The sequence below is a fragment of the Triturus cristatus genome, chromosome 10 (assembly GCF_964204655.1).
Source record: "Triturus cristatus chromosome 10, aTriCri1.1, whole genome shotgun sequence".
NCBI lineage: Eukaryota > Metazoa > Chordata > Amphibia > Caudata > Salamandridae > Triturus > Triturus cristatus.
Window position 1 is genome coordinate 1,204,986,322 of NC_140593.1, and position 17,194 is coordinate 1,205,003,515.

General features: G+C 47.6%; 1 protein-coding gene across 1 annotated transcript in view; it reads right to left on the reverse strand.

The window, feature by feature from the left end:
• The window catches only part of LOC146797067 (RNA-binding protein 10-like), a 297,765-nt gene that overhangs the window by 148,373 nt on the left and 132,198 nt on the right, over positions 1 to 17,194 (reverse strand). The window contains exons 10-11 of the mRNA XM_085629688.1: positions 3,705 to 3,765; positions 319 to 474 (exon numbers count right to left, since the gene is read on the reverse strand). Coding sequence (XP_085485814.1) covers positions 319 to 474; positions 3,705 to 3,765 — 217 coding nt within the window. The remainder of the gene's footprint in view (positions 1 to 318; positions 475 to 3,704; positions 3,766 to 17,194) is intronic.

Here is a 17,194-nt window from a genome sequence, read left to right on the forward strand (position 1 = left end):
TGCGCGTGGATCTTCGAACTGGAAGCTGTTCGGAACCGGAGCGCGAAGATTACATCCGAGCCCGATGGCAGAAAAAAACAATCTGAGGATGGAGCCGAAGCCCATGCGCAATACGATCCAAAGGAGGAGTCACCGACCTCGTGACTTCCAAAGACTTTCCAAGAGGAAAAACAAACTGCAAACATCAGGGCCCAACACCAGATGGCGATCTATGCAAAAGTGTGTAATCTGCAGCTCATATGCCTCGAACACAATGTTTCCAACATCCAAACACTCTTTGGTTAAGAACAGAATTAATAAAGGAATTGCTCTACTCACTGTCATTAGCATTCTCTGCACTGGTCTCTGTGGCTTGGCCCCACTCCTGACCAGCTGCCACAGCAGGAGAGTTCTCGTAAGGATGCGGCATAGGCAAGAGGCCAGCCCGTTCATACAGTTCATGTCTGAGGCCAAGAGGGAGCTTATGTTCTGCTTCTGTGGGCACAAACAAATTAAGGTTGTGGTAGAGAAGTAATATTTCCCCAACAAACAATGGAATCCTGATCCTACAAAAGCCACAGAAGAATGGTTAATGCAGCTGTTCCCAGAATTGCTCTTAGATATTGAATAGAACTATTAACTTTTATTTGTACACACTAACCAGGGACATTTGTATAACCATTTTCTTCATGGGAGCCAGAAACATCACAATAAAAAGAATGCTACTCATTTTTACAGTCAAACTTCAGAAAAAACTATCATTCTGTAACTCGTGTGCGCTGGGGGGAGAGGGGTACTCTACCTTTGTCTTTATGAAACAGTTTTAAAAATGCCTGAATTTCATAGCAAAATCAATATTTAGATTCCCCAAAAATGCCCACAGTCCTCACGGAAGGTCAACCGTACACATTCTAGAAAAATCACTCCATTGGGAGATTTCCTGAATACCTTTATAGCTGAAGGATTAATCCTGACAGAATCAAAAGTGTTACAGGCCACCCTAAAGATGTATATATCAAGGCCACAAAACTTATACCAAACACAAAACATCTAGAAGATTAACATGTTATTGGAAGGCCAATTTGCAAGCAATCTTTAGGAAGATCTAGAATGCCAGAAGTTGCAGGTTGACTTTGGGAATGTAATTCCGATGGTCTTCTTGTAGAGACGCCAGATTCCTGTATCACAAAGCTACAAAGGTATATATATTAATGCTTAACCATACTGTTTCCTTAGTGTATTTTGTAAAAATGGATTTGGATCCCCCTCACCCACATTAGGTGGCATGCTTCATCAGGAGGGTCGCTCCTAACCTGCAAACTGATTTGCTGCTGGGTGCACCAAGAGCTCTTTTAAGCGGATATTTTAGTCTTAGCTGTGTAACTCTAAACTAATGTTTTTGCTGTAGAGGTTTTGTTTCAAGGTGCATTTATTGAACCTCCCAAGCAGAAGGTTAAAACCAGACTGGGGTTATTAGGGCCATGAATGTTTAACTATAACTATACTGTGAACACCTACCTGCCGTAACGTTCATGGGCATTCCAGGTCATGACTAAAAAACGCGGAGGAGTATTTATGATTATGTAACCATGAGACATTGGGGTTTTGTTCATCTAAGAGAGGACCTCAGTTGCATAGGGAGAGTGACTGAAGGCTCTTGAGCTTTAAACTTAAAAGACGTAAACATAACCAAGCAGTAAACGTAACCAGACAAGTTTTAAAAGAGGACATCACTTAAAATGGTGTTTCCAAAGGGCTTGTTGAGAGCCCAGTAAAGAAGTAATTTTTTACACTTTCCTCTAGTAGATTTATTTCAGGCACAATACAATGAATATTGTCTCCTGAAGCACCTAGCTGCACAGACTGGTTTTGCAGGAGCCAAACACCCGCTCGGTGATTAAAAAACAAGAAATTGTCTGAAAATTACACTGGGCAAAGCCCAAACAGGGCTTTCAACACCTAGGTCTCAGGAACTCTTGGGTGCAATAGTATTGGGAAATGGGGGATGGTATAAATGAATTTCTCAGTGATGCAGTAACAGAAAAGTATCCATCAGCACAGCAACCACCCACAGAAGCTTTCACCGTTTAACCCTCAATGAATAAAGCATAAATATGCTTACGCTTTTGCTCTTTTAAGTGGGTGGAGCAGGTCTGAAAACTTTCTCTCCAGAAGCAGGTTCTGAGGGTGGCTATCTTCCTATAAGGTTTTGCATGAAATAGGGAAGGGAATGTTGCAATGGCTTCATCTTTGTTCAGAAGTAGTAGATGCATTTTGAACAAGGGCCATCCACAAGGGCCACGTTTCACATGGAATAACCCCAGCTACGACTAGAAGTGTCAGAATCAAAGCAGATTAAATGGGACAGAGTTTTCTGCTAGCCCAACGTTGCAAATACAGTTCAGGCAAGAACATGCAACTGACCTGGTGAACAGTTTCGATCTTCAAATGTGCACCAAGGTAGTGGAATAGGATACAAGTAGTGCCTAGGAAATCCTCTTTTTACTACTTGCACTACAACATAAAACTAATAGTAGCCATTAGGAATTAACTTTTAAGTCTCTCCAAGTGTTAACTGCAGTAAGGCCCAAACATTAAGGTGGGTACGCTACAAACCGAACAGTATTACAAGGGTGTTTTAACTCTACTGTCTATATCTTTCTTGCATGTAGATTTCCCTTAAAAAATAAGGTTGCACCTCCAGAAATTATTTTAAAACTTTCTCACTAATGCCCAGATTGCTACCGGCATTCACATTCCGGAGAAGACTCCCATTATTTCCCAAACCGCATCGAATGAGAAACTGAGCTGGTCAAACATGGATCTTCAACGATTTAAGAGCTCCAAGTGCAGGACTTTCATCATCAACACACGCCCAAGAACAAGAATTGAAGACAATTTGCTTCCATCATAGAAACCTTCACTGATATTTATGAAGGACAAATAGGAAATGAGTATCAGTAAAGTCTTTGAAACTCCTGCACATCAGCAGTGAAGTGTAAGAAACCATAATGGAGAAACAGAATTAGAATTATAAGCATTTTTACTTTCCAATGTATTCCAGTGATGGGGTACTGTATCACCTGGGTGGAAAAAACCAAAGCAATATGAACTGAAGGACAGCTAGAGCCTAAAGGAATACTTGAGCTGTTTAGAGAGAAGATCTGCTCACCAAGTTTATATTGTCAAATACAGAATATTACGACTTGAGGCATGCTGCACTTTAACAGACTGCCAACCTGTAGACCAACATCCAGAGCAAGCAGTAGTAGTGGAGACTAACACCATATGAGGCTGGGGCGACCTGAGGGAACACAGAGTGACGTATAGCAGCAAATGAAGAAAAGCAGGGAAGCTGCAAGACTACAATAATGTGCACTGATAGAGCTGTGAACGTGGCATTAATGGGATAGTGTGTGCAGCAGGTCAACAATGGTGTTCAATGGCAAATGTGAGAAGAAATACTTAATTAGTGGGGGCTGGGGTAATGCAGGTCAGTCATGGGGTGATTTGACAGAGGTGTGGCTAGCCCGCATTTTAAAAGCAGATCTACATTCAGGAGCACTAGCAGAGCCACACACATGCATCTGTCTCATTGCTACCATAGCAAAGCTTTGCAGAACATGTCCAAGTCCACTGACAGAAAGGTTGGGAAGTGAGGCAGTGTGCAGGGAATACTGTAGGTTAGAACTGTGGTTCTGTACTATCCAGTCTTAAATTCTTACCTGCTCTGGGGACACTACACTTGAAGCATTTCTCTCTACGCTTGAAATTCTGGACTCCGCACTGCAAAGCAAACAAAAAACAAATGACGACACTGGATGGCAATAATCAAATTCCTTTCTTTCAGTCACCAAAACCCTCAGCCCAGTACCTTGGCCCCCAAGGGACAGCCTCCTACCTATTCACAGATATGTATAAAACGCAAGAGAAAAGGCAACATTTTCTTTATTGGATTCCAGAAGGAAATTTCTGGAAATCATTCCTTCCGAGACATTTACAAATGACTTTACCCCTGTGAGAAAGTGGCTCTGTATATACTGTTCCTTAATAGGTACAGGGTGTACAGAGTCTACAGTCCCCCAGGGTTTGACAGAGGTTAAAGTTAGGTATAACCTTACTCTCAAAAGTGGTAGCTTGGTCGAGCAGTAAGGCAGTACCAGAGGACAGTGTAAAGCATTTGTTGTACACACTCAGTCAGCAAATGGTCTCACACACTCAATAACTGAACTCTAGGCCAATAGTTTATATATAGGGCTCCCGGTTTTATGGTATTTTCGTTTTTTAACATTTCCGTCTGTATTTATCCATATTTATTTTTTGGTCATTTTTTCTGCATTTATCCATTTTTATTTTGTCGCAAGCAAAAAAAGGACGCTGTAGCTAGTATTTATTCACATTTATTTAAAAAGTAGAGGCTCTACTCAAAACCTATCTCTAACCCCTGGCAGCAGCCCGGAACCGTGAATCCAGCACACTCTGCACCAGCCAAGCCTGGCCAGTGCCGGAGTGGACAAAGACCCAGAGGACGACCCCACGGCGACTGTGACCCAGAGTCCGGCACCCAAGGATCCCCCTCGACATCCCGGAAGAAGCCTGCAGCCTCAGAACCAAGTGCCACCCCAACCGCGATCAACCAGAGGGTAAGATTCCCGACGTCAAAAGGCACCCCTGCACCCGGCGCCCTGCGACCCCCTGTGCCCAATCCCGGGGTACCCACCTAACCTACAACTACCCAACTTACCTCTCGAAGTGGTGGTGGCACCTGAAACATCCTCGTCCCCGAGCCTGCAGCCTCTTTCCAAACCGGAACATTCCCATTGATTTCCATTGAGCGCCCTAAGGCTCAAAAGCACCCTGCACCCAGCCGCCCGAGTGGCCCTGGCAGTGCCCTCTCTACACTAACCTACTTCCCCACTTGCCCTGAGTAAGTGACCAGGAGCACAGCTCCCCCAGCCGCGTGGCTTGCCAGACAGCAGCCACCAACCAAGGCCCCCCTATCCCTCATAGGATAACATTGGGCCCAACTCTCTCTGCACCCGGCCGTCCTGAAACCGCTTAGGGTGAACCAACTGTACCTACCTGACACTGGGGGACCCCTGAGTCCATGCCCGGAATTTCAACACTACCAGTCGAGTACTTACCCTTAAACCGCTAACTTCGTTTTCCTCATAGGGTAACATTGACTGACTTTTTCCTCAAAAATCTTCTAAGTGTGAACTTTTCAAAACTGCAAAAATTCACCAAAAATCAGCCAAGTGACAAAAACGAATTTACTCACCTGCTCCTAGGTGAGCTCCCAGTGCTGGATCTTGGTGCCCAGCCCTGACTCTGAAAAGTGTTCACAACTATACTTACCTCTAACTCATTTTTCTCCCATAGGAAACCATTGTCTGCTTTTCTGTGAAATTTCTTCTAAGTGTCTACTTTTGCAAATTTGAAATATTCTTTTAAAATCGTACCATTTCTGCAAACGAAATTACTTACCTGCTTTTGATAAGGACCCCAGTCCTGGGTCTAGGCACCCAGTCCTGGATTACTAAAGTAACGATAAAGTACTCTACCTGCAATTTGAATTTCTTGCCATAGAGATCCATTGAATGTTTTCTGTGAAATATTTTCTAAGTGCTAACTTTTGAAATAGCTAAATATTATTTAAAAATCATTACAGTTATTAAGTCGACTTTCATCACTTGATTCTGAATACTGACCCCAGGCTGGTTTTAGGAGCCAGACCTGGAATTCCAAAAGTAATCTGAAAAGTAATTTATTACAAATAACCTGAATTTACCATTGAGCTCAATGCATTGTTATGTTTAGGAAATAGGATTGTTTATTGCAACCAACTGTGACTGTTTACACAAATTTATTGCCTAAGACAAAAGTATTTATATTCAACCTCTCATTCTGAGAAAGTATATTTTTACTCCCTTTGTGGTTCTAAAAATAAAACAAGCATATATTTTATATATATATAAACCATTGGCCTAGAGTTCAGTTATTGAGTGTGTGAAACCATTTGCTGACTGAGTGTGTACAATAAATGCTTTACACTGTCCTCTGGTACTGCCTTACTGCTCGACCAAGCTACCACTTTTGAGAGTAAGGTCATACCTAACTTTGACCTCTATCAGCCTCTGGGGGACTGTGGACTCTGTACACCCTGTACCTATTAGGGAACAGTATATACAGAGCCACTTTCTCACACCAATGGGTCCCCGTCCTGGGGTGGGTACACCCCTTATCCTGCCTCTCTCCTGTGGGAGGGGGCTAGTAGCCTAGTCCTGATAGGGTAGGGCTCCCCATCTTCAAGATGGCGAGAGCCCGGAGATGTGCTTCACCTCGCCTCCCCCACCTGAGGGGTGGGGTTGGCAGGCTGGCACATCCCCTGTCCTTATTTGGGGTTTCCCGCCAAAGCTTCCCGCCAGAGTGGGGGGTTGCAGGGGCCTGGGGAAGCTCACAGATGCGGCATGCCTTTGAAGCTTCCCCCTGCCCATCCTGGGGGAGGAGATTTAGCACCTCGCCCAGGATGTGCATTGTTGCAGGACCAGGAGAGCAAGGGCTCTCCTACCCAGGGGTCCAGCAACATGTCTGCTGGGTGGCAGCCTAGGCAGCCTCAGAGCAGACGTGGATTTGTAGGTTAGGTTCGAGGGGGCACCTCTAAGATGCCCTCTGGGGTGCTGGGTACATTAAATCCCACACTGGCATCAGTGTGGGTTTAATGTGCTGAGCAGTTTGATACCAAACTTCTCAGTCTTTAGTGTTGCCAATATGGTGCTGTGGACTTCGTGTTTGACGAGCTCTCAGCACCATGTACTCTTAAATGGCAGCACTGCACTTACAGGGCTCAGGAATGGACCTGGGCACTGTAGGGGCACAGGGCTCCTGCTCCTGTGCCCACACCATTGGCATAAGGCACCCAGCTAGAGGGGTGACTGATGTATGCCATGGCAGTGTATGTGATGGGCATGGCACACAGGGATGTGTGCCATGTCGACTTTGTTTTTGTCTTGCACCCAAACACTCAGCCTGCAAAGGCAGTGTGTGTGTGTAAGGGTACAGGCCCTCTAAGGATGGCACAAGGAGTGCTGCAGCTCTTAGAGGCCCTCCTTGGTCACAAAGCCCTGGGTACTTAGGGTACCATTTACCAGGGGCTGACATGTGGCCAGGGTTTGCCCATTTGGGTTTGGTTTGTTTTAGAGAAGGAACATAGGCCCTGGGCACATGATTGGCAGGAGTCCAGGGCACACTCAGTCAAAGTACATTCAGCAATTCAGCAAAAAGTGGGGGCATACCATGCAAGAAAGATGGCACTTTCTCACAACCCCTTTGCCACTAATCTTCAAAATAAGAGAACGGTCCTATTGACAAGTTACACACGAGTACTACGTAGGTGAACACCAAAGACCTAATGCAGGTGTCTGTGCTTTTATAAGAACTGCTGGCAAAATCTGGTTTACTGTCCAAGATGAAGGGAATATTCCATGAATGATCCAGGCGGCGTGGCTGCTCAAATCCTAAAGCTTGCACACTGAAATTTGGAACTAGGTGCACTCTCAAGGATGCTGAACGGCCTTTAAGTAGGGAGATGTTATGTTTCAAATGTAAGCGTTTGGGTGGCCAGTCAAGAATGATGATCTTTTGATGTGCTTAAAATTGTATCATATTTACTCTATTTAGGGACTTCTGTACCCACCTAGTCCAGTTCATTACTTTAAGGAGCAGCCGCAGGAAGCCTACTATTCAAAGGATCCATACATAGCTGCTTAAAAATTTGAATCAGGATTTTCACGTTACAACCTGCTTCTTCATAGAAGCTAAACATAGTGCTAATCTATGGTTAACCAATGGTTCAAGACACCATAGTCCATGCGCCGCAACATAGTGATTCCCATTGCCAGCTGCATATTGGCAAAGCCGTAAGAATCCAAATCCATTAAGTCTCCCTTCACCAGAAGCCTTATTATATTCCTAGAAAGTTCCAGGAAGGCTTCCTGTGCTCCAACAACGTGTATCTGTCCCATTATTTGCACAGGGCTCTGTTGCTAAGCAGGTAGGTTTGGGCTAACTAGGAACCATCCTAAATATTGACCGGGAAGTGACGATGCAATTGGGAATATTACATAGCGAGCAGCATGGCTTTCAGCTGAGTGCAGGCCTCCCACACTGCCAAAGACCTTTCTTTTGTCTGTGCAGCTCCAGTTGGAAAACAACTTGAGGGATTTTTATCGACTGAAGAATCAATCATTAATGCTACTGTTGGTTCACAGTTTCCAAAGCAATACTAGAGTAGTTTTCCTTCAATGGAATGTTAAATTGGAGTCCAATGGGGGTAACTTTATGAATGAGGTCAGCAGAAGACGCCTTGTCCTCTGGTTGAAACTCCTATGTACGAAGAAAAACATTTTACAATAGTGACAAGACTGGCAATTTCTACATCAAGAGGATCCGTGTCCTCCTCGAGGTCTTGAAACCTCTAGATTTTTCAATTTCTGATTTCTATAGCACACCTCCTGCATCAGACATGCAAGTGTGCTATAATGACAGCACAGAAGTGGGCAGCAAGGTTCATTATGATGCAGAGCTTCTTTTCAGCTTCCATAAACTCCCCAACTGTTTTTCGCTTTGATGTAGAGAAGTTCTTCAGCGATTGCTTTAATAAAGAGGATTCCATGAGGATACACAGAGAGAGACTTCATTTTCAAAAGACAAATTAACATTAAGCAAACAGTAGTGGCTGAAGATCAAAGGTGATGTGAATGACCATACTGATGTGTGTATGATGGCTAATTAAGGAGTAACGGTTAGTGAGCGTCACTGGCAGTATTATCAGTAATTTCTTTAAATACATCACTCCTTAGGAAGCTGGCTCTGTATGTGATAAGACTGATCGTTCATGTAAGTACGTTCTTAAATACAAATTCTTTTCACTTCAAAAAGTGGAGAGTGCAATTTCCGAGTTCTGCAATGTTATCCTATGGATGGAAGAACAAGTTCTGCAAACTGGTACATTGCATCAACTTACAGAACTAATTTCCAGGAGTTAAGGTGAGTGGTGGGCAAGGTCAAAGGCAGCACCAACAGTACACCACCAGCGGCACGTGGGTCGCCAGGAGCTGGGTGCAAATCAGCGTTGGGAGTCCAATGCGTTTCAAAGGGGATGGGGATGCCTTGCAATGCTTCGGAATATTGGGGGGGTTCTCTTCTTCAAGGCCCTGGGACCACGGGTGCAGAGGTGTCTTTAGGTGTGTGTTTTTTCCTTACCTAAGCAGCCAGGGTAGAGGGGGCATGAGTGCAGAGGCAGCAGGCTATGTCGGAGAGTCCAGGAGGAGTGATACCACGATGGACTCTACCTCTACAGGGCTGGGGGACCTTGTCGGCACAGTTGGCCCACTCAAACTCGGGCCAGAGGCGACAGGTGCAGTGGTTGCTTCAGGTTTCAGATTTTGGCAATTTCTGAGCCCTCAGTCGTCTTTTTGGAGTTTCTTCTGGGCAGGTCTGCTGTTCAAGAGAGGTCTTGAGTCTTTTTCGAATGCAGGCAGTCCTCCCAGTTTTCTGGAGCCACAGCTGCAGGACGAGTCGCCTTTGTTTTCGAAGAGGGATGCAGACAGGCTGGTAGGGTTGGTACCAGATCAGCTGCTGCTTCTTTCTTCTCAACCTTTGCAGCTCTTCATTGTGAGAAAGTGCCATCTTTCTTGCATGGTATGCCCCCACGTTTTGCTGAATGTTCTTTGACTGTGTGTGCCCTGGACTCCTGCCAATCAGGTGCCCAGGGCTATGTTCCTTCCCTAAAACACAAAACACAAATTGGCAAACCCTGGCCACATGTCAACCCCTGGTAAATGGTACCCAGGGCCTTGTGACCAGGGAAGGCCTCTAACGGCTGCAGCACTCATTGTGCCACCCTTAGAGGCCCTGTACTCTTACACACACACCCTGCCCTTGCAGGCTGGGTGTCTGGGTACAAGACAAAACAGAGTCGACATGGCACACATCCCTGTGTGCCATGCCCACCACCTACACTGCCATGGCATACATCAGCCACCCCTCTAGCTGGGTGCCCTATGCCAGTGGTGTGGGCACAGGAGCAGGAGCCCTGTGCCCCTACAGTACCCAGTTCCATTCCTGGGCACTGTAAGTGGAGTGCTGACATTTAAGAGTACATGGTGCTGAGAGCTCGTCAAACACGAACTCCACAGCACCAAAATAGCAACACTGAAGACTGAGAAGTTTGGTATCAAACTTCTCAGCACATTAAAATCACACTGATGCCAGTGTGGGATTTAATGTACCAAGCACCCCAAAGGGCATCTTAGAGATGCCCCCTAAAACCTAACCTACAATCCACGTCTGTTCTGAGGCTGCCTAGGCTGCCACACAGCAGTCATGTTGCTGGACCCCTGGGTAGGAGAGCCCCTGCTCTCCTGGGTCTGCAGCAATGCACATCCTGGGCGAGGTGCTAAATCTCCTCCCTCAGGATGGGCAGGGGGAAGCTTCAAAGGCATGCCACCTCTGTGAGCTTCCACAGGCTACTGCAACCCCCCACTCTGGCGGGAAGCTTGGCCGGAAACCCCAAATAAGGACAGGGGATGTGCCAGCCTGCCAACCCCATCCCTTAGGTGGGGAAGGCGAGCTGAAGCACATCTCCGGGCTCTCGCCATCTTGAAGATGGGAAGCCCTGCCCAATCATGACTAGGCTACTGCCCCCCTCCCACAGGAGAGAGGCAGGATAGGGGGTGTACCCACCCCAGGACAGGAACCCATTGGTCCCTGCCCTTCACCTACCTGTAACGCCCCTAAATCTAGTATTTAGGGGCACCCTGAACCTTCCTTCCCCAGATTACAGATTCTGAAATCTGAAGAAGAGCTAGAAGAAAGAAGACCTGCCCTGCAGCTGCTAAGAAGAGGAAGACACCAACTGCTTTGGCCCCAGCCCTACTGGCCTGTCGACCCTCGAACCTGCTCCAACCCGGCATCTCGTGGCCAGCAACCTCACAAACCCCGGAGGACCTGGCTACCTTTTGACTCTAAACCCCTGGGATTCCCACGAGTAGATTCTCTACTCAAAATCTACTTCTAATCCATGGCAGCAGCCCGGAACCGCGAACCCTTCACACTCTGCACCCACCAAGCCTGGCCTGTGCCGGAGTGAACAAAGACCACGAGGACGACCCCACGGCGACTGTGACCCCGAGTCCAGCACCCAAGGACCTCCCTCGACACTCCTGAAGAAGCCTGCAGCCTCAGAACCAGGTGCCCCCCCCCCAACCGCGATCAACAGAGGGTAAGATTTCCCGACACCAAAAGGCACCCCTGCACCCCGCGGCCCCCTGTGCCCAATCCCAGGGTATCTACCTATCCTCCAACTACCCAACTTACCTCTCGAAGTGGTGGTGGCACCTGAAGAATCTTCTTCCCCGAGCATGCAGTCTTTTTCTAAACCGGAGCTTTCCAATTGAAATCAATTGAGCGCCCGAAGGCTCAAAAGCACCCTGCACCCAGCCGCCCGAGTGGTCCTGGCAGTGCAACCTCTACACCTATCTACTTCCCCACTTGCCCTGAGTAAGTGACCAGGAGCCCAGCTCCCACAGCCGCGTGGCCTGCTAGTCAGCAGCCACCAACCAAGGCCCCCCCTTACCTTTCATAGGATAACATTGGGCCTAACTCTCTCTGCACCCGGCCACCCCAGTGCCGCTGAGGGTGAACCAACTGTACCTACCTGACCCTGGGAGACCCCTGAGTCTATGCCCAGAAGCTCAACTCTGCCAGTCGAGTACTTACCTTTAAACCGATAATGAATATGCTACTTACCAGTATGCATCTGTTCTTGGCATGTAGAGCTGCTGACATTCATATCTGTGCATAGATCGCCGCCTAGTGTTGGGTCCGGATGTTTGCACGTTGTTGTCCTGGAAGAGTCTTCGAAGTATCCTGGGATAGGTGTGAGAAAGTGCCATCTTTCTTGCATGGTATGCCCCCACTTTTTGCTAAATTGCTGAATGTACTTCGATTGAGTGTACCCTGGGTTCCTGCCAATCAGGTGCCCAGGGCCTATGTTCCTTCCTTAAACCACACAAACTCCAAATTGGCAAATCCTAGCCACATGTCAGCCCCTAGTAAATGGTACCCTAGGTACCCAGGGCCTTGTGACCAGGGAAGGCCTCTAAGGGCTGCAGCACTCATTGTGCCACCCTCAGAGGCCCTGTACCCTTACACACACACACTGCCCTTGCAGGCTGAGTGTCTGGGTGCAGGACAAAACAAAGAGTCGACATGGCACACATCACTGTGTACCATGCCCATCACCTACACTGCCAAGGCATATGTCAGCCACCCCTCTAGCTGGGTGCATTACGCCTATGGTGTGGGCACAGGAGCAGGAGCCCTGTGCCCCTACAGTACCCGGGTCCATTCCTGGGCACTGTAAGTGCAGTGCTGTCATTTAAGAATACATGGTGCTGAGAGCTTGTCAAACACGAGCTCCACAGCACCATATTGGCAACACTGAAGCCTGGGAAGTTTGGTATCAAACTTCTCAGCACATTGAACCCACACTGATGCCAGTGTAGGATTTAATGTACTAAGCACCCCAGAGGGCATCTTAGAAGATGCCCCCTTACAGCTAACTTACAATCCACGTCTGCTCTGAGGCTGCCCAGGCTGCCACACAGCAGACACGTTGCTGGACCCCTGGGTGGGAGAGCCCCTGCTCTCCCGGGCCTGCAACAATGCACATCCTGGGAGAGGTGAGAAATCTCCTCCCCCAGGATGAGCAAAGGGAAGCTTCAAAGGCATGCCGCCATTTGGAGTTTCCCCAGGCCACTGCAACCCCCACTCTGGCGGGAAGCTTGGCCGGAAACCCCATACAAGGACAGGGGATGTGCCAGCCTGCCCACCCCACCCCTCAGGTGGGGGAGGCGAGGTGAAGCACATCTCCGGGCTCTCGCCATCTTGAAGATGGGAGGCCCTACCCTATCAGGATTAGGCTACTGCCCCCCTCCCACAGGAGAGAGGCAGGATAGGGGGTGTACCCACCCCAGGACAAGGACCCATTGGTCCCTGGCCTTCACCTACCTGTAACGCCCCTAAATCTAGTATTTAGGGGCACCCTGAACCTTCCTTCCTTAGATTCCAGATAGAAAACGACAAGAAGAGCAAGAAGAACAAAGACCTGCCCTGCAGCTGCTAAAAAGAGAAGAAGACACCAACTGCTTTGGCCCCAGCCCTACCGGCCTGTCGACTCTCGAACCTGCACCAGCGCGGCATCCCTCGTGGCCAGCAACCTCACCAACCCCGGAGGACCTGGCTACCTTTTAGCTCTAAGCCCCTGGGACTCCCACGAGTAGAGGCTCTACTCAAGAAACCTATTTGCTATCCCTGGCACCAGCCCGGGACCGCGGACCCAACACACTCTGCACCAGCCAAGCCTGGCCAGTGCCGGAGTGGACAAAGACCCAGAGGACGACCCCACGGCGACTGTGACCCAGAGTCCGGCACCCAAGGACCCCCCTCGACATCCCGGAAGAAGCCTGCAGCCTCAGAACGAAGTGCCACCCCAGCCGCGATCAACCAGAGGGTAAGATTCCCGACGTCAAAAGGCACCCCTGCACCCGGCGCCCTGCGACCCCCTGTGCCCAATCCCGGGGTACCCACCTAACCTACAACTACCCAACTTACCTCTCGAAGTGGTGGTGGCACCTGAAACATCCTCGTCCCCGAGCCTGCAGCCTCTTTCCAAACCGGAACATTCCCATTGATTTCCATTGAGCGCCCTAAGGCTCAAAAGCACCCTGCACCCAGGCGCCCGAGTGGCCCTGGCAGTGCCCTCTCTACACTAACCTACTTCCCCACTTGCCCTGAGTAAGTGACCAGGAGCCCAGCTCCCACAGCCGCGTGGCTTGCCAGACAGCAGCCACCAACCAAGGCCCCCCTATCCCTCATAGGATAACATTGGGCCCAACTCTCTCTGCACCCGGCCGTCCTGAAACCGCTGAGGGTGAACCAACTGTACCTACCTGACACTGGGGGACCCCTGAGTCCATGCCCGGAATTTCAACACTACCAGTCGAGTACTTACCCTTAAACCGCTAACTTCATTTTCCTCATAGGGTAACATTGACTGGCTTTTTCTTCAAAAATCTTCTAAGTGTGAACTTTTCAAAACTGCAAAAATTCACCAAAAATCAGCCAAGTGACAAAAACGAATTTACTCACCTGCTCCTAGGTGAGCTCCCAGTGCTGGATCTTGGTGGCCAGCCCTGACTCTGAAAAGTGTTCACAACTATACTTACCTCTAACTCATTTTTCTCCCATAGGAAACCATTGTCTGCTTTTCTCTGAAATTTCTTCTAAGTGTCTACTTTTGCAAATTTGAAATATTCTTTTAAAATCGTACCATTTCTGCAAACGAAATTACTTACCTGCTTTTGATAAGGACCCCAGTCCTGGGTCTAGGCACCCAGTCCTGGATTACTAAAGTAACGATAAAGTACTCTACCTGCAATTTGAATTTCTTGCCATAGAGATCCATTGGATGTTTTCTGTGAAATATTTTCTAAGTGCTAACTTTTGAAATAGCTAAATATTATTTAAAAATCATTACAGTTATTAAGTCGACTTTCATCACTTGTTTCTGCATACTGACCCCAGGCTGGTTCTAGGAGCCAGACCTGGAATTCCAAAAGTAATCTGAAAAGTAATTTATTACAAATAACCTGAATTTACCATTGAGCTCAATGCATTGTTATGTTTAGGAAATAGGATTGTTTATTGCAACCAACTGTGACTGTTTACACAAATTTATTGCTTAAAACAAAAGTATTTATATTCAACCTCTCATTCTGAGAAAGTATATTTTTACCCCCTTTGTAGTTCTAAAAATAAAACAAGCATATATTTTATATATACAAATCATTGGCCTAGAATTCAGTTATTGAGTGTGTGAAACCATTTGCTGACTGAGTGTGTACAATAAATGCTTTACACTGTCCTCTGGTACCGCCTTACTGCTCGACCAAGCTACCACTTTTGAGAGTAAGGTCATACCTAACTTTGACCTCTATCAGCCTCTGGGGGACTGTGGACTCTGTACACCCTGTACCTATTAGGGAACAGTATATACAGAGCCACTTTCTCACATTGGTGGATCAGCGGTGGGATACAAACTTGCATTTGTTGGACTACTTGGTTACCATCTGATCACACGACAGAACTCTTAAAAATTGCCTTTAGAATTCTGATTGGTTTTTCCAAAATTACTAAAAGTCTTGCTAGGGCCTTGCTTAAGTCCCATTAGAATTTTAGAAAAATAAAAGTCACTATAGTCAGGGTAGAGGGGTAGAACTGTCAGGTTAGAATGTCTCAAACAAACCCAGCTATTAGTGATAATAATAACATGGACATGGTGCAGGAGCTCGACCTCACACCTTACTTACACTTGTCTTTCAAGGAATTGAGGTCCTTATGTAAACTCAAAAATTTACAAATGGGTCAGCATCCAACCAAACAAGGGCTCCAGGAGCTCCTGGCTGAGTATGCTAAAGACCACCCATCTGAACATGGTGATGGCCAGTCAGATGAGGAAAGGGAATCAGGGGAGGAGGACAGCAACCTCCCCATACTATTCCCTAGGGAGGAGATGGCACCCATACCCTCCAACTCAAGACATAGCATCTGGGCACCTAGAGACCACACAGGTGGCTCTGGTCCCAGAGACAACACTGGGGGACCCCCCAGTGAAGAGGACAGCCTTGTGAGGCTGGCCAAAAGAATAGATCTAGAGTCCAGGCTCCTGGCTCTAGAAAAGGAAAGGAGAGAGATGGGTTTAGCACCCATCAATGGTGGCAGCAATAATAAAAACAAGGATAGGGAGGAAACTTCTGACCTTAAAATCCCCAAAGGGATTGTCCCTAAATTTGAGGAAGGTGATGATATCACCAAATGGTTCACAGCCTTTGAGAGGGCTTGTGATATCAGGAAAGTAAAGAAACCTCTCTGGGGGGCACTCCTGTGGGAACTGTTCTCTGGTAACTGCAGGGACAGGCTTCTGATTCTCTCTGGGCCAGAAGCAGGATCCTATGACCTCATGAAGAAAGCTCTGATTGAGGGATTTGGATTCACCACTGAGGAGTATAGAATTAGATTCAGGGGGGCTCACAAAACCCAGACCCAGTCCTGGATTGATTTTGTAGATTTCTCAGTGAAGACACTGGATGGTTGGTTAGCTGGACATGGTGTGCAGGATTTTACTGGATTGTACAATTTATTCATGAAGGAACATATTTTGAGTAACTGCACAAATGAAAAGTTACATCAGCATTTGGTAGTCCTAGGTCTAATTTCTCCCCAAGAATTGGGAAAGAAGGCAGACCACTGGGTCAAGACTAGGGTGACCAAGACAACCACTGGGGGTGACCAAAAGAAGGTGGTCACAAAACCTCCCCAGGGGAAAGGTGGTGAGAATCCCCAAGATAAAAAGTCTGAGTCTTCCAAAGGGCCCCAAAAACCTGTTCCGGTGGGTGGAACCCAAACGACTCCCTAAGTGCCCCAACCATATAGGGGGAAGAACTTTGATCCCTTAAAGGCCTGGTGTAATACCTGTAAGAAGCAGGGACACCTAACTGTATCTTGCCCCCAAAACAAAGCCCCTAAGGCACCCAGTACAGCCACTCCTGGGGCAGCAAGTATACAAATGGGATCAGAGGTGTACCCTGAGCAAATCTGGGAACACACTGAAGCAAGTTTAGTCTCCTTGGGAGAAGTGGAGTTTGCCACTGTGGCTGTGTGGCCCCCCAACTTAAAGAAATACTTACAGTACCCCTGGGTAAATGGAACTAGGGTAGAAGCTCTGAGGGATACAGGTGCCAGTGTCACTATGGTGAAAGACACACTGGTTTCCCCTGAGCAATACTTGATTGGGAAGTCTTACCCAGTCACCAACGCTGACAGTGTCACCACTAGTCATCCCATGACCATGGTAACATTAGGCTGGGGGGGGGGGGGGGGGGGGGGTTACTGGCCTGAAACAGGTAGTGGTCTCTCCAAAGTTGCCAGCTGCATGCCTGCTTGGAAATGATCTGGAAACCTCAGCCTGGGCTGAAGTTGAGTTAAAGGCCCATGCAGCCATGCTGGGCATCCCTGAATTGGTGTGTGTGCAAACCAGAGCACAGAGCAAGAGGAAGGGTGAAAAAGTAGGTTTGGAGCCTGGAATAATGGC